At 49.3% G+C, this 20,509-nt stretch overlaps 1 protein-coding gene across 1 annotated transcript; it reads right to left on the reverse strand.

Annotated features, from left to right (window-relative positions):
- Window positions 1-4,980: 4,980 nt before the first annotated feature.
- LOC139317480 (GTPase IMAP family member 2-like) lies at window positions 4,981-6,879 on the reverse strand. Its single transcript, XM_070944547.1, is given in 2 exon segments — window positions 4,981-5,747; window positions 6,858-6,879. Coding segments are annotated over 2 exon segments (789 nt in total).
- Between the last annotated feature and the right edge of the window lie 13,630 nt (window positions 6,880-20,509).

The following is a 20,509-nucleotide window of genomic DNA, read 5'->3' on the forward strand; positions in this document are numbered from 1 at the left end:
CTCAACCTTCCTAATGCTGCGACCCTTTAATACAGTTCCTCATGTTGTGGTGACCCCCAACCAGGGGTGGGTTCTAAAGTTTTTACTACCGGTTCTGTGGGCGTGGCTTATTTTGTGGGTGTGGCTTGGAGGTCATGTGACTGGGTGGACGTGGCTAGCTGGTCATGTGACCGGGTGGCCATGGCTATGTGTATAGGGACTACTCAGAGGGCTGAAAAAAGTCATTTCTGACAGGTCCTCGCACTTTTGACTGGTCCTCACACTTATGACCATCCTCACATTTATGCCCGTGCAGCATTCTTAACAACCATGTCACTCATTTCACAACTGCTTCTTTTCACCATGGTGATAAGATAGGGCAAAAAACGTAAAATGTGAGGACAGTCGTAAATTCGAGAACTGGTCAAAAGTGCGAGGACCAGTCAAAAATAACTTTTTCAGCCCTCTGAGTAGTCCATGTGCACAAAAGGACTACCCAGAGGGCTGAAAAAAGTGATTTCTGGCAGGTCCTCGCACTTTTGACCGCTCTTCGCACTTATGACTGGTCATCATTTATGCCCATTGTAGCAATCTTAACAACCGTGTCACTCATTTCACAACTGCTTCTCTTCACCATGGTGACAAGATAGGGCAAAAACGTAAAATGTGAGGACAGTTGTAAGTTCGAGGACTGGTCAAAAGTGCGAGGACCAGTCAAAAATAATTTTTTCAGCCCTCTGAGTAGTCCATATGCATAAAAGGATACAGCAATAGAGAAGGATGAAGAAAAGGAAGGGAAATTAGAGTAGGAGTGAGGGTAAGAGAGGGAGGAAGAGAGGAGGAGAAGGAGAAAGGAAGAGGAAGTAGGGAGGAGAAGAGGGGGGGAAGAGAAAGTAAGAAGGAAAGAAAAGAGAGAGGTGGTAGGTTTGAGGAGAAAGATTGCTGTACAATAAAAAAGATGAAAGGGAAGAAAGCCAACCCCAAACAAATATAAAGATATTAAGATAAAGAATGAATTGTTAAACTTTAAAGAATAAAAGAGAACAAATATGAATAAATAGCAATAATTAGAAACACACATACAAACATACAATGTATTTTCTTTGAACAGAATATTTGGCTGGTTCACAAATTTAAACAGTGTTTAGTCATTTCAATTAAATTTACAATTTCTATATTTCCTTTTTGCCATATTTATTCCTCATCTATTTTTTTAAAAAAACAATATTAGCCTTCATCCTCATCTCTAATCTTAATCAAATTCAATTTTTCCCTTCTATTCTATATTATACCGCTTCCCATTGTCATCTATTTTTATATCCATCCTCACATTGGTTAATTATGTAATTATGTAATACAGTTGTTTAATACAAATTCAACATTTTAATATAAATCAATTAGTTATATAACTATCTTTTTTGTATATTAATCAATATGAACATGAATATTCCAATTATTTCCATGCAATCCAATTTCTTACAAATCAATTAATTATATTTACCAATAATAATAAACCAAATAATTTCCCCCATATATTCCTCCAAACCACAACTTAACCATTTCTGCTTTCAACACAATATACAATCAATAGTATCTCAATTATTACAATTCCCTAGTTAAATAGAGCTTTTTTTCTTTTGTGTTTTAAAATCTTGAACCTCCTTTTTTGCCCTAAATTTCCCATTGTTTGCAGTTTTGCACCTACCTTTTTTGGTGTGGAAAAAGAAATCTCTCTTTGCCTCATTTTGTCACGTTGCAGCAAAGACCCTGCTTTACTTTCAGTTTCGTTTTTTCAGCATAGCTAGTGGGAAAAAAATCTGCTCCAGATTTTTTTGCACCTAGCAACAGAGCCCTCCGCAAAACAGCTGAGAGCAAATCAGCTGAGAGTCAAGGCTGATCTAATCAACTTGTGCTAATTAACCTATTCTGAAGCTGAAAGGGGCTGTTTTTTCTATTTTTGCAGGCACTGGTCTACTCATTTGTTTTCTTTTAACACTGATCAGCTGTAGGGTGGCCCTTTGAAGCCCCGCGGCAAGAATTTAAACAGTTTTTTCCCCTCTAGCCATCAACTGGGACTCAGGAGGCAGCAATAGATTGGGAGTGGGCGGGGTAAGCGAACGGCCGGCGATCCAACAGAGGCAGAGAGTGAGGGTGAGTGAAGGCGTGGGGGGGGGCAAGAGAGGGCTTTGGCGACCCCTGTGAAATGGCTGTTCGACCCCCAAAGGGGTCGCGACCCCCAGGTTGAGAACCGCTGGACTAGGGCATTGGGGTGGAGCTGGAAAAGTGGGACTTTTAGCTTAATGCTTTCGCATGGGAACTTCAGATTCCACCTGATTTCTCTGCAATCACTTTCTCTCAATAAAAGATCCTTTGGAAATAGCATGCTTTCCTGAGGGAGTAGCTGAGGCAGGACCTTACACAAGCTGCTTGTTTTCCCCTTTAGGATTTTTATCCATGAAATTTTGCTTAGGTTCTGTCTGAGTTAGTTAAAATCAGCTCTTTTAACTTTTAAGACATTGGTTGGATTATATTCTATTGCTTGTGTTTGTGTTATGCTGAATTCTAGTATGAGGTAATAACTCTCGCCCAAAGTTCCAGCAACTTCAACTCCCTCTATTACTTCTTCTTTATTAGTAGTAAGAATTAGGTCCAGTATAGTTTTTCTCTAGTTCTCTCATCTACCTTTTGAATGATAAAGTTTTCAGCTAAGCTGGTTAGGCATCTGTTCGATCTCCCACTTGCTGCAGTTTGTCTCCCAGTTGATATCAGGGTAGTGAAAATCTCCCATTACTACTGTGGTATGTTTCATACATACATTTGTTAATTGTTTAGCATTTTTTTTTCTTTTTATATTGACCCATATGGATTCTAGGAGGTTTTCATCCTTGGTTTTGTGTATTTCTGTAGAGATGTAGTGATCTTTTATATACAGTATAATGGAAATCCACCTCCTCTTATATCACCCATTTTGCAACTGGGATTTCCAGCCTTTCCATCACTCTCTACATTATGTTTTTCTTTCCTTTTACCCTCTTCCTCCTTATGTGATTGGTTATCTAGTGGTTTTTGCTTAGAATTAGGTTCTAAAGGTCATGAAGATTGGCCCCCTTCCCCCTCAATTTTAGTTTAAAGTCCTTTTGATAAGATGAGCCTGTTGTTTTCTGAATATATTCTTTCCAGTTCTTGTGAGGTTCACATCATCCCTTGACAGTAGCCCTTCATCTAGGTCAGAGGTGCCAAACTCAAGGCCCGCAGGATGGATCCAGCCCATGGGGTGCTTAGAAATGGCCCATGGGGCCACCCTGGAAAGAGCGAAGGACCAGCCCGCAGTGCCTTTGCCAGTGAAAATGGAGCTTGCTCTGTTTTTGCTGGCAGAGCGCTCGGGCCACCACAGGTGCCCCCAACATGAGTGATATCAAGCTGGCCCTGGCCATGCCCAGCCTGGCCATGCTCCCCAGCTCCCCCAAGGTCAAATACAACCCTGATGCAGTCCTCAGTGAAATTGAGTTTGACACCCCTGATCTAGGTAATGCTGACCATGGTCTAGGAAATCAAAGTTCTCTTGATGACACCAGTTTTTCAATCAGTGGTTCATTTCTAAAATCCTTTGCTCCCTCATTGGATGTTGGCCTTTTGTTGGAAGTATAGATGAAAACACCACTTGTGCTCCCAATTTTTTAACTTTCTACCCTAGCTGTTTGTAATCTTCTGTTATTATTTTTAGATTCATTGTTGTGTCATTGATCCCCACGTGTAAGAGAAGAAAGCGGTAGTAATCTGTGGGGTTGATTATTTTAATAAGGTTCTGTTATATCTTTGATTTTTGCAGTCTGCAGACTAGTTTCTGTTCTTCAACGAATTGAATTGCCTATCACCTATCACCAACATTCGCCTTTTTTCCCTAGGGAAGTCTGGAATACTGTTCTTCCTGTCATAGGAATGCTGGGTTGTGTTTGTCTTCCAGCTGATGTCAGGCAGAATGGGACATTTTAGGCCACAGTTGAGACACAGAGGAAACGGCAGAGGGGAGAGGTCAAAATGAAAAGCCCCCGCATACTGCTGCTTGTCAATTGCCCCCAGCGGCTTCCCATTTTCATCCCCCACTGCACGCCACAACCGTTTAACTCCCTCTCCCAGAACTTCCAGCAGCTGTGCATGCAAGCAGCGTTCGTTTGCCTGCTCCCCACCCCACAGTCCTTGTTCTCTCCTATAACCTGCCAAAATCACACACCCTCAGAACCCCCTTGGTCCCCCTTTCCAGCAGCATCATTGCCACCTGCCACCCGATTAGCTGGTGGCTTCTTGTCCCAGGCACCCATGACAAAGGGTGCATGGGGAATGGGCCAGGCCAAAGGGTGAGGGACAGAAGGCAAGGATCCCATTGGCTGGGAAGAATGGCCAGGGGAGGTCCAGCAGAGGAGGAAAGCTGGCTGGGAGTGGGCTGAGGTGGGTGGCTGGGGGTGAAGGGGGCACAGCCAAAGGTAGAAGTCTAAAGGTCCTAGATCCATATTGGGGTAGTTAAAATCCCCCATTAGTACTGTGGAGTGTTTTCCTGTACACCTCAGCGATCTGATTCACAAAAATTTCATCTATTTCTGCTTCTTGGTTGAATGGCCTGTTTCATACACCTGCAATGTCATTCATTTTTTCCTTTATATTAATCCAAATGCATTCAAGAAGCTTTTCATCCTTATCTTTATTATTATTATTATTATTATTCAACTGAAGATTTTGAAATGTATTATTATTATTAATATTATTATTTAGATTTAACCTTCAATTCGATTCACAATCTGGCACTGGTAAAAATTTAACAGTTCAAGTCCTAACCAAGGATCTAAGCACTGTTGTTGTTGTTGTTGTTGTATCATCATCATCCATCTCCTCCTCCTCTCCCCAGGTATGGCAAGTTCATTGCAATCGGGACAAATCCACAGAATATTCAAAAAGCAACTCACTCACAATATATCTTCTGCTCCCTCCAAAAACTTTGCAAAGAACTCATGATAACTGGACAGCAAGAATGATCACAATCACAATCACCACCACAAAGGAAACCGACCCAATCCATATCCAGGTCTTTTTGGAAAGCCCCGTGGATGCCCGTTTCTGACCCTTTTGGTCCTCTGTGGAGATCCTGACATGTTGATCCCGTATGTTGGTGTCCCTGTTCAATCGGATGTTATAGTATCCCCTCCCATTCTGGAAAACGGTTTTCTGCACCGTCTCCATCAGCTCCGAGACCTACCTCTCCCGCTCTGCTCCCACAGCTTTGTTGTTGAACCCGCAGAAGCGGTTCCCGCACCGCTGGATCAGTTTTTGCAGATTCTTGTTGTCAGAGTTTCGGATGTACTCCTGCAGGGGGATCCCTCCCAGATCCTCCAGGCAGGTGAAGAGGACAATCATGTGTTTGGCAGATTCAGCCCCAAAGATATTGCAGACCTGCTTTGAGGCAGCTGCGTCTTCAGCAATGAAGCGCCCCACCTGGGTTACAAAAATCAGGGCGTGGGGGCCGGGCCAGGAGAGCTCGATGCAAGCCTTGATCTCATCTTGAAAATTCTCGTAGTAGTTTTTAGAATCAAAAATGGCTGGTGTGTCGACCACGGAGATCTTTGTGCCCTGCCAGGTTCCCTGCCCCATTTGGCACCTCAGGGTGGTGACCTTTGCCCCCAAGGTGGATTCAAACACCCTCCGCCCGAGGATGGTGTTGACCATGGCACTCTTCCTGCCTCCGGACTTTCCGACCAGGATCAGCCGGAGTTCCTCCCCTGCGATATTGGAAGACAACATTACAAAGAGGAATCAAAGCATACATTTCTGATGTGCCCAGGAAGAAAAAGGGCATCTATAATGCAACGCATCAGGGCGTCATTGAGCAGGCTGGAAATGGGGACAATTTTGGGAAAGAGTCACCCCTGCTCTGAAGTGGATTAGTGATGTTTTTTTCTGACTCTCCCAGAGTTGCTAAAATGGGCTGCTCAGCTGTGCAGATTCCCACAACATGCAAACCTCACTTTAGCAAATCTCTGCTGATATCACAAGGACACACAAAGATGCAAAACTACCCTCTGGTTTCAGAGAACATCCTGGTTCCCAGCAGCTGTTGGAGTCCCCTTCAGCCACCCCACATCTGATGTCCAAATACAGCCACTGTGTTCAGCCCCCACCAGCAAAGCTGGGTCCAAATGAGCTGAGTGACCTAGAAGAGATTCAGGACTGCTGGCAGAGAGCTGCAGGAGGATGGCTGACCCATGGGGATGGGGGGTTGGATGCAGAGACAACCCAGAATGACCCTCCTGCCTCCCCCCCCCCCCAGAGCTTGGAAGCTGGTTTCCAATTTATTTTGTTTGGGATTGCCAGGGGTTGGTACAGACTACAGAGAGTTCATTGAAACTGGTCATGATGGTAGCTGCCATCTCAGGCCCCAACCCTTCCACCACCAGCCCGCATGAACACCCAACGGCAGCCCCTTCTTCCTGCCTGCCTGTTCTCCCCAGCCCAGCAGTGAGATGGCTGCCTTCGGTGGCTTCCTGCATTTTCCCCCTACCCAAACCCCATCCGAGGTGGGTCTCCAAGAGCCTAAAGACCAGCAGGGACTGTAGAAGGAGGCTGGAGAGGACCATCCATGGGCACAGAGACCTTCGGGGACAGAGGGAGGCTGCCATGTTCAGGAGTGGGGAAGGGGTCTCCATAGAGGGCCAAGGCACCCCTCCTCTGGGCCTGCCAGCAAGGCTCAGGCTGCCCACTAAAGAGAGAGACCCATCTAGCGCAGCTCTTCTTCTGGACTGGCATCACCTTGCCCTCCAAATGGCTGCCAGGTTGATGCCCAGCCCCCACCCCAATACTCCCCAAACACCAGATGCACCCTCCTCACTTACCCAACGTGTTCTCTTCCTCCATGATACCCTGGAAGAGTGGAAAGGAAAACCACAGATCAGATGTAGCTCTTGACACCCAGAGGCCCAGTGAGGCAGAGACAGCCAGTTGTGTCCCTCCCCTTCGTACCCAGAAACCAGCTGCCTGGTCCCCCACCCCATTGAAGGCACAGCCCAGAAGCTGGTTTGGAGCTCCCCCCCCCGCTAAAGGGGGGGGGCTGAGATGATCTTGTTGTGGAATGGAAGGACTAAAAAACATTCCCAGGTCAGTCAGAGACAGCTTTATTGCGCAAGGTTCAGAGCCAGATTTGTACCTGAAGCTTTGAACAAAGAAAGAACTCTGATACAATGTTTTTTATACATTTCTAAGACAAAGGATTCAGTGAGATCATACATTTTCCATATATGGTTAATCATGAGATCATACATCCGATTTTCCTTATATGGTTACATACACTGGATAATAAATTCATCTAATTACTTAAAGCATTAATCTTAGTTTACAAAATTATCTTAGCCGCACAACTTTTCTTAAGTACTCGGAGTTGCTAATGGGAGTTACTACTGTCCTTGGGTAAATTTATTGGATTAAGTAACTCTTTGTAACATATAGGTCTTTGTGTCATTCACAGTGAGGTCACTCAGATGTTTTTCCATATGGCAGTCCTTTCCGTGACATCTAGGTCTCAGAAGATATATTACCACTTAAAGGGGTTTAACTGTTTGTTAATGTAATTTCCAACAAGCACTTTCCTCTCTTATAATAATGTGAATAGAGAGGGTCTCTCAGAGTTCATGTATCCAAGCACGTCTTCCCCTTATAATAATGTGAATAGAGAGGGTCCCCCAGAGCCCATATATCTGACTCTGTATGATTCCTATTTTATTCACATTATTTCTTTTATCTACATTATTCTTTATTTGCTATATTTACCTCAATCTGAAGCAGGGGTCTGCAACCTTAAACACACAAAGAGCCATTTGGACCCATTTCCCACAGAAAAGAAAACACCGGGAGCCACAAAACCCTTCCCGTGCCTGATTATTTCTTGAGCAGCCACAAAAAACTAGCATATGTAGTTGAATTAAACATTGTTTTTTTCTGAAACTTTTCTTGTCTTGGATTTATCCATGGTTGAAAAGCTCAATAAATTGCATGCCGGCGGGTGTTGCACATTGGCGGTTGTGACACATATTTTGAGTGACAGGGAGCCGCAGCAGAGGGGTGAAAGATCCACATGCGGCTCCAGAGCCGCAGGTTGCTGACCCCTGCTCTGAAGGGAGCAAGGCAGGGAAAAAAGGAGGGGCAGGGAGAGAGGGGGAAGGGATGTGTGTGGGGGAAAGTAGGTGGAGGAGAAAAAGCGGAAGTAAAGCTGGGAGAGCCCATTTCTTTGGGGGCATTCCATGCTTTAGCATCAGAGTCTGCCTGTCCCTTAGTATTAGAAAGGCGGATAGGGCTGGGCTGGAGCATGATGGGTGAGGGCAAGGGGGAGCTGAATGCTTGTCCAGGCCTCAAATTCTGCCATACATGGAGCAGAGGGTCTCCTCTTTCTAAAATCCTCCACCCCTCCGCTTTCAGGTACCCTTTTCAGACCTACCTGGGGCGACTCCCAAGGGGAATGGTAGTTCATTCCTGGCTACTGATGGTTGTAGATCGGCTGGACTGTGGGGAAGAAAAGAGAAGATGGGAGGAGACCCCCTTCTTGAGGTGAGGGAGGGAGGGGTTGGAAGCAGGTCTGGACGGTGGAGGTGGGGAAACGGGACCGCTGCCCCTCCCCTCCTGCCTTTTCTAGCGATGCCGCCCCCACCCCCCCACCCCGGGCCACCTTGCACCGAAAAGGTGCCAATTTCTCTTCCTAGTCAGCCCCCACTTGACCCCTCCCCCCGTGATGCCTCTCCTGTGTGGGAGCAGGGTCAAGCTGTGCCCCTCCCTCCGCTTTCAGGAGACCCAAAGCCCGCCCCCCAAAAAAAACTCCGGACCCTCTGCATCACCCCATGAAGGGGTGGCACTTCCACCTCTCTCCGCCCCTGCCCCACAAGACAAAAGTTGATTCTGTCCACTACTCCGGACGCAACAGAGAGCGAAACTCTTGGAGGGTCACAAATCCTGGCCAGTCTTGCTGCCTTTGCTCGGACTGACCCACACAGACCCTCGGATTAGTGGGGCGCCGCCTTTCCCTCCCGCTGCGTGACTCCTTCTGTCTCCTCGGCCCGTGGAGATCAGAGGGAGGGGGGCTGGAGGGCGATGAGCAGGGAGCCAAAGGGGGAGGGGAGGGTGGAGGTTCCTCGGCGGGGCTGGAGTGGGTGTCCGCCCCTCCACCCGAGAGCCATCCCCCGAGAGGCGCCATTCAGCCTCTTCCTCAACATCTCTGCTGTTTTTCTCTGACAAAACAAGGGGAAAGACTGCGTCCCTGTTGCGCGGATCCCGGGAGGCTTTTTCCTTGGGATTCGGGGAGATCCATGGAGCGTCTGCAGGCTACTTCCGATCCTAGCTTCGGCCACCAGGATCGGAAGCCCGGCTCCTCGCTCCTCGTGCCCTCCAAGGCGGCCATCCCGCCCCCCCTCCAGCTCACCTGGGCAGACCCCTCCTCCCCCTCTGCCCTGCTGCGGTAAGACCCCCCGAGACTCCCCCCTCCCAACCTGCGCTGCTGCGGGAAACCTGCATGTGATCACCGTCTCGCTCCAGATCTCCCAGCGCCTCGCAGGAGCGCGGAGCCGCCTAGCTCCTTTTCTCCGGCCAGGCAGGGGCGGGCAGCGGCAGTGGTGTTAAGTCGTGGGCGCAAGAATGGACAGGACACATGGTAGAATCTAACACTTTTATTAGCTCCATAAATCGCAATGGCAAACCTAGCCGCGGCAGCTCCTTTTATAGCTAGGAGCTGTCCGCAGCTTAACCCACTGACGCTTCTCTGAATTTCCCGCGCTCGTCTCTGATTGGTCCATTCAAATCTGCCATTCAATACTCAACACCCCTCCCCTCTAGTTAGCATAACCAATCCTGAAGTCTCTAGGCAATGTAGTCACGTAAGTAGGCGGGTCGTTTTGATGCGCGACTTGACCTGCGCAGTTCAGTCGTCCCGGCGTTCTCGGAGTGGGAGGTCAAGTTCCGTGGCTCTGCTGGCTCTGCCTCTGGAACTCTCTGGAACTCGCTCACCGGTGTGGAATTATTTTCTTGGGTGTTACTTCCTTCCTCCCCCGGACGACATGGCGGATTGTAGCTGATGTTCGGTTCCTCCTCCTGGTCTTCAGGTAAGTATCTGCTGCCTCTATTCGGGTCTGAGTCTTTTCTAGTGTTGTCTTGTGCTTGTGCCTGTGGTAGGGCCTGGTCTCTTTCCATCCTTCTGTCTGGTGGCTCCAGTTTGTTCCTCGTTCCTCTGTCTCTGATCTGGTCGATGTGTCGCTTCCACTGTCGGCCGTCTTCAGTCTGCAGTCTGTATGACAGTGGTCCTGTGATCTGTGTTATTTTCCCCAGTATCCAGAGGGGGTTTCTGCTGAACTTTTTTGCGTAGATCTTGTCCCCCACTTGGAATTGTCGGATTTTGCTCGTGGAGTCTGTGGGTTTCTCGGTGCTGTATTGTGGGTGCAACCTGTCAAGTGGAGATCACAGCTTTCTTCCCATCAACAATTCTACCGGGCTTCGGTGTGTGGACGCGCTCAGTGTGATGTGCTGGATCGTGAGTAACTTGTCTATTTTGGCTTGCATGTCCCCGGGCCCCAGCCATGCCAACGTTTCTTTGGTCGTTCTCACCATTCTTTTGGCAAGCCCGTTAGTGGACGGCTTCCCCGGCACTGACAATGCGTGACGGATCCCTTGGTTGGCCAGGTGTCAGCACTAGAGTAAATGCGGCACAGATGGTACAACTTTTCACATAACTTGCATTTACTCTAGTGCTGACACCAGGAACATCTCGAACGCGTTGGCAGTAAATTGGGGCCCATTATCGGATACCAGCAAATCAGGTAGTTCGTGTGTTGCAAACAGTCTTCTCAATACCCGTATAACGGCTTCCATGGTTGTTGAGGGCATTAGGAATACTTCTAGCCATTTGGAAAATGCATCCACTACGATTAAGAACATGTTGCCCTGGCATGGCCCCGCAAAGTCTATGTGTATTCTCGCCCAGGGTGTCCCCGGGTTCTCCCAATCATGTGTGGGTGCAGTGTGGGGTGCCGGTCATGATTCTTGGCAGGGTGTGCATGTTGCTACCCATGCCTCTATCTCCTTATCCATTCCAGGCCACCATACATAGCTTCATCTTCACTATCCCCGGGTGCCCCTCATGTAACAAGTGTAGAATGTCCTGTCTTAGCACCTCGGGAATTATGACTCTGTCCCCCCACAAAATGCACCCCTTGAGTCCCGATAGTTCGGTATGTCTGGATTTAAATGGTTGAAATTCCGTGTCCACGTTTGCTTCTGGCCAGCCCTTCCAGTTCCAATTCAAAACGCGCACCAGGGTTTTGTCTTTCGCGGTGGCTCTCGCAATGTCTGCAGTGGAGATTTGAGCACTTTCCATAGTTTCAATTAGTAGTGTGGTTGATGCTGGAGCTGGATCTTCTTCTATTTCTGGAAGTGGGCATCTGCTGAGTGGGTCAGCGTGATTGATTGTTTTGCCAGGTTTGTATTTCAGCTGGTAGTTGTAGGCTGTTAAAAACTCTATCCAGCTAATCATTCTTGGCAATAGAATTGGCGGTGTGGGTTTGTCTCTGGCGATGATGCCCAGTAATGGCTTATGGTTGGTGATGAGTTCAAATCTCCGGCCGTACAAATACTCATGGAATCTTTTTATTCCGGCTACCGCAGCCAACGCCTCTTTATCTAGTTGGCTGTAGTTCCTCTCTGGTTTAGACAACATCCTGGAGTAAAACGCTATGGGGGCTTCCCTTCCATTTGGCATGCAGTGGCTCAGCACAGCTCCAATGCTGAAAGGCAAGGCGTCGCAAGTCAAACGGATCGTCAGTGTTCCGCTGTACTGGACTAATACTCTGTCCGATGTTAGTAACTTTTTTATTTCTTCGAATGCCGTTCTTTCCTTCATCCCCCATTTCCATTCTGTTGTCTTATCCAGTAGCCGGTGGAGCGGTTCAGCAGTTGTAGCTTTCTGTGGTAGGAAGATATTATAAAAGTTCAGTAATCCTAAGAAAGCTTGCAGTTCTGTTTTGTTTTTTGGTGTGGGTGCTTCTTTAATTGCCCTCAGTTTTCCGGGAGTGGGTCGTATTCCTGACTCATCGATTAAATACCCTAGGAACTCTACTTGCTTTTCTGCCCAATTGCATTTGTTCTTTTTCACTTTAAGCCCCATGTCTCTGAATCTAGATAGCACTTCTCTTAGACGCTGTTTAAGCTGGTCTAAATTCCTTGCTGAGATGAGTACGTCATCGAAATATGGGACAACTCCCTCAATCCCTTGTAACAATCATTCCATCAGGCTTTGGAACAATCCTGGGGCTACACTGACTCCAAATTGCAATCGCTTGCACTTAAAGGCACCCCTGTGCGTTACGATTGTTTGGGCTTTGGCTGTGGCATTATCTACAGGAAGTTGCTAATATGCCTGTGCCAAATCCAGCTTTGCGAATATTTTCCCTCAGCCCAACGAGTGGAGCAGATGTTGCACTACTGGCACTGGGTAAGCGCTCTGTTGTAGCACCTTATTTATTGTACTTTTGTAGTCACCACAGATGCGCACCGACCCATCTGGCTTAACTGGGGTGACGATGGGTGTCTCCCACTTTGCATGGTCGGTAGGCTCTAATACTCCCTGAGCAACTAGCTTGTCTAGTTGCTCATCTATTTTGGGCCTTAGAGCAAAAGGGACCCTCCTGGGTTTGATCCGGACAGGGGCAACTTGGGGGTCTAGATTAAAGGATATTGGGGACCCCGTGTACTTGCCTAATTCACCGTTGAATACTTCCACGAATTCTGTCATCAGTTCTTCTTCCCAGCCGCAGTCGTTGATGTGGTCGATGCCTGTTACAGCCAGTCCTAATGGCTCGAACCACTCCAGACCCAATAGACTAGGTCTGTCTCGGTCCACGATGGTGAGGGGTAACTTTGCCTTGAAAGTTTTGTAGGCAACGTTGAACCTTCCGGTGCCAACTACTAGGATTCGATTCCCTTGCTAGCTTCCCTTTTCCTCGCGGCTTACCTCTCTAGTCCGTTTGTAGGTGGTGGACCTCATCCTCCTCTTCTTCCTCTGATTCTGTTTCCATGTCCTCATAGTGGACCCCGGATTCCTCTTTTCCTTGTGGCCCCTTGTTCACTTTTTTCATTGCTGCCGCGGATTTCTGGGATGCCTCTGATGCTGTGGCTTCTTCCAGCACCTCCTTGAACGTTATCTGAGGCTTGGCTAGTAGCCTGCTTTGCAACGTAAGGTCTTTTAGTCCCAACACTAGCCGGTCCCTTATAGCCTCTTCTAGATTTAAAAAATCACAGGCTGCGGCTATCTCCCTCAAGGTTGCGATTAATTCACTGATCGACTCGCCTTCCCTCTGGTCCCTCTGGTAGAACTCGTGTCTCCTTACCAGGGATGAGGCTTGGGGAGCGTAGTGTGCCTTGTGGATGCTCTGTAGATCTGTCCAGGACATTGTTCTCAGTTCTGTAGGGGCTGCGAGCACTTTTGCCATTTTGGACACTGCGGCTCCACAGTGTGTGAGGAATATTGCTCTCTTCCTCTGCTCCGACAGGCTTAAGAGGTCATTTCCTTCCATGTACATGTGGAATCTTTCCATATAAGATTCCCAGTCTTCTCCAGCTGGGTTGAACGGTGTGGGTGGGCTGATTGAAGGCATAGTGGTAGCCGATGATCTGACCAATTCTCGTGGCCGTTGATCTGGGTGGCTGATGATTGCTGTGGAGGTTTAGTGCTTCGTTCTTTGTCCTAGAATCCCACCTTCGTCGCCAGTGTTAAGTCGTGGGCGCAAGAATGGACAAGACACGTGGTAGAATCTAACACTTTTATTAGCTCCGTAAAGGCAAACCTAGCCACGGCAGGTCCTTTTATAGCTAGGAGCTGTCCGCGGCTTCAGCCACTGACGTTTCTCTGAATTTCCCGCTCTCGTCCCTGATTGGTCTGTTCAAATCTGCCATTCAATACTCAACAAGTGGGACAGGGCTTGGCCCGGGCCTGCCCTCAGAAGGAGAGGGAAAGGGAAGACAAACAGGGTCACTCCGTTTCTACTTCGCCTTCCTCCCCGTTTTCACCCCTGTTGTCAGGTTTCGGTGTTATCTTAAATAAACTTCATTCTCAAACGCAAAGTCTCTGATGAATCTTTTCTTTATTTAAGAATAGAAACAACGTCATTCCTGAACTCTTTATGCAGCCAAAACTGGCACCTCCTTCCAAACCCCTCCCTTTCCGTTCTTCATCCCCAATGTCTCATTGGCCATCGGGCAGATCCATCTCTCCATCCCAAGCACTTTCTATTCACAGGAATTCCCCCCTCCCTCTATCTCCTAAGCAACGTTATCTACCAAGGAGCAGAAACTAAGTGAAAGTTCATCTCAGCATTAAAGCAAGGCTTCTCCCTCTCTCATTCATGTCAGCGCTGGAGGAGATCATAAATTGGAACACTGACACCTGTCCCTCACCGCCTTGCTGGTTGCAGTGGGAACAGCCGTGGTTTCACCCATCCCTCATTATAAGGGGCGCCCCCACCCTCATCGCAGCCGGGGTCCCCCAGCCCCGCCTTTCTTGTCCTCCTTGGAGAACCCCTCTTTCAGCTCCCTCAGAAAAGGGGCGTCGGGAGCCCCAGCCGAACTCCAGGGCTGCTCTCACTGTGGGAATAGAATAGAATAGACCTTGGAGGTCATCTAGTCCAACCCCCTGCTCAGCCAGGAAACCCTGTACCATTTCAGATTAACGGCTGTCCAGTCTCCTCTTAAAAAGCCTCCAGTGATGGAGCGCCCACGATTTCTGGTGGCAAGTATTTCTCCTTATTTATAAGTTGCTTCTCTCCCTGATGAGCTTCCACCCATACTTCTTGTCCTACCCTCAGGTGCCTGGGACAATAGCTTGACCCCCTCCTCTTTGGGGCAGCCCCTTGAATATGGAATACTGTTATCATGTCACCCCCTCAGTCCTTCTCTTCATTAAAGTACTTTCCCAATTCCAACAACCGCTCATCGTACGTTTTAGACTCCACCCCACCCCCCACCCCCATCCTCTCTATCGCTGTGCTCTGCTCTCTTTCTACCATAGAAGAGGCGGATCGGGGCCTCCCAGTTCAGCCCAGTTTCCTCCGGGGCAGCCCAGAACCGCTTCTCCTCGCCACAAAATAGATTGGTTCTTTAGCTGGCCACGCAAGCCCCGACGGGGAAGCACTACACCCTGTGGCATCTCCGGTCATTCAACACACTCTGTCCCCATCCTCCGCCCCACCCCGCCCTCCCGCGGTCCTCGTCTGCCGCTTTTATGTTCAGGCGCATCCCACTCTCCGGAATCGCTTTAGAGGCCCTCCTGTCTCAAGTCCCGGCTTCTCTCGCCCCCAAAGAGGCAGAGGAGGTGGCCGCCACCATGGGGCTCGGACCTTGGAGAAAGCGCGTTGGTTTTGGAGCTGAGCATTGTTTCCGGCCGCGTTTTGACCCCCAAGCGCCCTTTATTTATTTTATTTTATTTTATTTAGTTAGTTAGGTTGTCAAACATGTACGAGATAACAGGTATAAGTATAAACATGAATATGAACACAGGAAATGGATACGAATAAATGGGGACAATAAGACAGGGATGGAAGGCACACTGGTGCACTTATGCATGCCCCCTTTACGGACCTCTTAGGAATGGGGTGAGGTCAACAGTAGACAGTCTAAGGTTAAAGTTATGGGGGTTTGGGGAAGAAACCACACAGTCAGGTAGTGCATTCCTTCCTCCCACTTGGCCTGGGGCTCCTCTTGTGTCCCGCCAAAAGCAGAGCCCCCCTTTCTGGGTACCTCCTAGTAGCAAAGGAGGCAGTGCTGAAGCCCCCGCCCCATTGTGGACCTATTTGGAGAAGGGGGTTGAATGCCCAGTCTGGTCGGGGCAGCGGGGCAGACCGGTGGAGGCAGTCCTTGTTTGTTACTCTGTTCAGGATTGTTGGGGTTCAAGGGGTCTCATCCTTTCATGGTCTTTGCAAGCTGTCCATACCAGCACTCTAAGGCTGGGGTCTCCAACTGCAGGGCTGTGGGAGAAACAGGCAAGTAAGCATGTGCAAAGCTCTCTCTCTCTCTCTCTCTCTCTCTCACACACACACACACACACACACACCTGTGCTAGGACCGGCGGGGGGGGGGGTGTCAGGTTGGAAAGATTGGGGGCTGCTCCTCTAAGGTGTGTGTGTGTGTGGAAATCTTCCAGCTGAATGATCAGAGGGCCAGTATGTGGTCAGTCTGGCTCCTTCACAAAACCTCCTTTGCTCAACCTAAGTTGTTCCCAGGATCCGCAGGAATGTGGGGTGGAGACTTTTGGGGGCAGACAGGTGTAATCTGAGAGTAACAGAAAGCAGAACAGGGGAGCTCTCTGGTTTGGCTCTGAGGAGGGGCACTGGGGGGGTGGTGTTGGTGATTTGCAGTCCCAAGTAGCTGTGTGTGTTGACCGGAGTTGAAGGGAGCAGCAGGACTCCCTGTAAACCCTGCCCAGGGCAGCAGCAGAGACTCCCAAGCTGAGGGTTCGGTGGGGACTTCAGCCTGCCTTCCCTGGGCCCAGAGCTGGAACTGGGCTGGCACTTCATGGGCCCTTTGGACAACCTCCCTCTCCAACCACTCCTTTTTCAGCAAAAAGCAGGTCATTGGGAGGGGGGCATCCAGGTCATAGGGCTGGGACAGCGTAGACCACCCATCAGTCCTTCGCAAGGCTTGGCATGGTGGCGCTTTGTCCATCCTGGCCCTCCGGAGTCCCTCCACAGCTTTTGACACCATCAGGCTTGGGACCCAGGCCGAGGGCGACCCCAAGACTCAACCTGCAGGTCAGTGAATGAATACAGCTGCTAGCTTCTCTCCCTCCTGCCTGGCATTCAGGGCGGGAGTGGAAAACTGGGGAGACCTCCTGGCACCTCAGAATCCCAGCCAAGACCTCAAATTAGCCCCCCCAATAATTGATCTAAGCTGAAGGCACTTGGAAGCTTTTTCTGCTGCACTTGGTCCCAACCATTTTAGGGGCCCAATTGCTCCCATACTCGGATTTCAGGTTCGCCTCCTCTTTTCCTCAGACTGTCCTTGGGTGTATGGGCATTTGAGTCCTTTTTTTTTAATTTAAAAAGTTTTAACAATCATTACAACAATTTTCAATAGTAGGCAAGTCTTCCTTCTTCCAGTACTGTGCCACCAAGAGTCTGGCTGCTGTTATTAAATTTAAAATCAACTTAGTCTCTATAACAGTACAATCTGTAATTATGCTTAACAAAAAGAACTGTGGAGTAAATTTTATCTTCTTTTTGAGAATATTTTTGAGAATATGCCTGGATTGAGCCCATGGGTCAGTCCCATAGGAGACTAGAACAAGAGCAGGCAAAAGGGAAAGGGTAAAAAGGGGCAAAAAAAGGGGAAGAGCAGGCCCTGTGCAGGGGTTCTTATAGGGGCCCCTGGCCCCTCCCTTACAAGGTGTGTGAGGGGGCCGGAGGGCCATTAACTTTCCCCAATGGGGCTGCAGGTGCTGGAGCCCCTTGACCCACCAGTGGGATCAAAGGTGTCTCTTTGCCCCCATCTGGTGGCCTTTGAAGAGACTGCCATGGCTGGCACAAAACACCTAACAATTCCCCTTCTTGCCAGCCAATGACAGGTGACGGTGAATGTGTCTGAGAGGGTGAGCAGGTGTCCTGCCACCTCTCCTGTTCTTTAATGGGCAGCTCTTGGTTTGCAGAGAAAGTCTTTGGGGTGACCATGACGCTGTTGACGGATGTGACGTGCCCAATGTCAATTCTCTTAGGTGGGACCCCCTTGTTGGACGGCTTTGACCTTCTGACCTCCTGCCACTCACCACCCTTTTCCTCTGCGGGTTCCTCGCCAACTGGCTGTTCATGACCGGGATGTGGAGACCCTCGGTCCCAGGCATTGGGCATCATGAGCCTCTGGAGCGTCGCTGGAGGCGAAGAGTCAGGTGAAGATGGTGTGTCTTCCCCCTCAGGACTGGACGGCTCATCCTCCTCATCTGGACCAGGTAGGCTGACCTCTTCATCCTGTTCCTCGCTCTCGTCGGTGGCAGGGTCTGTGGTTGTCTCAGGCAGTGTCATGGTTGGTGCAGCTTTGCTGGGCCGGTTAATGTATGGACCCAGATCATTTGAGTGGATCTGGGTCCAATTGGAGTCCTCTTCGAAGGAGGCAGATTGGGAGGTCACAATCCTGCCCTCTTTTCCCAGGAATCGGTAGGCCTTGGAGCCAGGGGCATAGCCCAAGAACCTCAGTCTCTGGGAGATGGATCTCCCCTTCTTTCGCAGCTGCTTGGGGATGTGCACCCAAGCGTAGGAGCCAAACACACGCAAGTGTCCCAAATTTGGCTTCCTACCGTGGACCAGAAAATATGGGGTCTGGTTCACAACGCTGCTCCAGGTGCGGTTCAGGGTGTAGTTGGCATAGTGTACCACCTCCGCCCAGTACGATTCCGCAACCCCAGCAACCGCAATCAGGCTGCGCACCATGGTCTGCAGAATGCTGTTGCGTTTTTCTGACACACGGTTCTGCGCAGGTGTAAAAGGCGCTGTACGAAAATGGTGTATGCCCTTGTGCCTTATCCAGTCCTGGAATTTTCGGGACATGAACTCAGCCCCACAGTCGCTCTGCAGCTGCGCGATCTTTGTCTTGTACTGAGTTTCCATATAGTTGTACAATGATTTTATGGCATCAAAGGCTTCAGACTTTTCTGTGAGGGTATACACATGGCCATACCTCGAGAAATCATCGACGGCAGTGAGGAAATACTGCCTTTTTCCTAGGGACGGTGTAAATGGCCCAACCAAATCAACATGTATTAATTGATATGGGTATTGAGTTTTACGCAGTGACACCTTAGGTATTGGGGCGGCCTTCCTCTTTGCCCTCTTACAGATGGCACAGTCCAGAAACACCTCACAATCCTGGAGATGAATCCCCTCAGCGAATTCCCCCATCTTTTTAACCACTGGGAAGCTCGCATGGCCTAACCTCCGATGTAAGAGGTGGGCACATTTAATATGCAGCGGCTTTCCCACTGACACCCCCTTGGCTCTGGTTGCCTTGGGCGGTGCTGGCACCTTAGGCCCTTCTTTGGGCTTACCTGCCTTAGGTGCCTGCTGAGGCTCGGGTTTCTTGCCCGCATTGGCCTTGGAAGGCCGTGGTACGGGTTGAGGCGGCGTGGGCACAACTGCCTCAGTCTTGTGCATCTTTGACAGCCTGGGAGCTGGCTGTGGAGCCTTTCTCTCTCTCTGCGCGCAGGCCCCTTCTGGGGTGGCACCCTGTGAGCTGTCTCCTGTGGCTGGGTACTCGGGGGAGAAATATGGCAAACCATTTATAATGGTAACATTCCCAATGACCCTTTTGTCTCGAGTGACATGACCTCCCCCTTTGCGAAACAATACCTCCACCCTGCCATCATCACATAGCTTGGTTATGCTTAACAGGTTATTGGCTATAGAGGGAGCGTGTAATACACCTTCGACATTGCCCAGCCCTGGTACAGAGACAGTGCCCTCCCCAACAACCAAAGCATTGTTACCATTTGCAACCTTAACAGAGGAGTTAATTCTCCTTAACCTCTTAAAGCCTTGCCTCAAGTTAGCAATGTGAGATGAAGCCCCAGAGTCCAGTAACCAGAGGCCAGTAGGGCCATCAGCCTTTGTGGCGGGGGTGAAATAGCTAGTATTCACAAAATTGCCCTTAGCACCACCTTTGCCCCCATCAGGCCCCCTTCTCTGCCCCCTGCCCCTTCCTTGATTGGAGCCACGCTTAGGTCCTTGCTGGTAATGGGGGCAGTCCTTCTTCAGATGCTCCTCAGAGCCACAGATGAAACACTTGGGTAGAGCATTAACCTGCTCTGAACTCTGGTGCCTTCTGTTGATGCGATGAGTTGTGGCCCTGGTGTACTCTCCCGCATTTCTATGCCTCCTGTCTTCCTCATTGAGCCTCCCTGTGAGGTAGGACAGAGTCATGGCTTCCTTTCTGGTTCCCTCTAGTGAGACAATAAAATTGCCCCAACTTTTGTCCAGGGATGCCAGAATGACAGCGATCATGTTGGCCTCAGTCACGGGGTAGTCCCTGAGCACCAGTTCTGCCCTGAGTGCCTTCAACTTTCCCAGGTGCTCAGCCATGCTAGCCCCAAATTTTAGCTTGGTGTTATAGAACTCTGTTGTGAGTCTTGTGGTGGAGCCCAAGCTATCACTATTAAATAGGCTATATAACAACCCCCAAATTTCACCAGCTGTGAGCCCATCTGGAATGCTAGGGTACAATCTAGCATCCAGTGAGCTCAGTAGAGTGGTATAGGTGGGGGGTCTAAAACCATTTCTAGGGTCCCCTCTTTTAAGAGACATACCTGAATCTCTTTGTTCCATATATTATAATTTTCCCCTGCCAGATGTAATTTCTGGAAATTATTTGGGAGAACAGACACAGCTGGGGCAGAAAATGCTGATATATTTTGCTGTCCAAGGTATCTTTGCTTTGGTTCCATTGAAGTAAATGGGAGAGGGATCCCTCTGCTGGCCGGTGTAGG

This window comes from Pituophis catenifer, unplaced genomic scaffold, assembly GCF_029215685.1.
Source record: "Pituophis catenifer annectens isolate HBS135680 unplaced genomic scaffold, rPitCat1.0.hap2 SCAF_5, whole genome shotgun sequence".
Taxonomy (NCBI): domain Eukaryota; kingdom Metazoa; phylum Chordata; class Lepidosauria; order Squamata; family Colubridae; genus Pituophis; species Pituophis catenifer.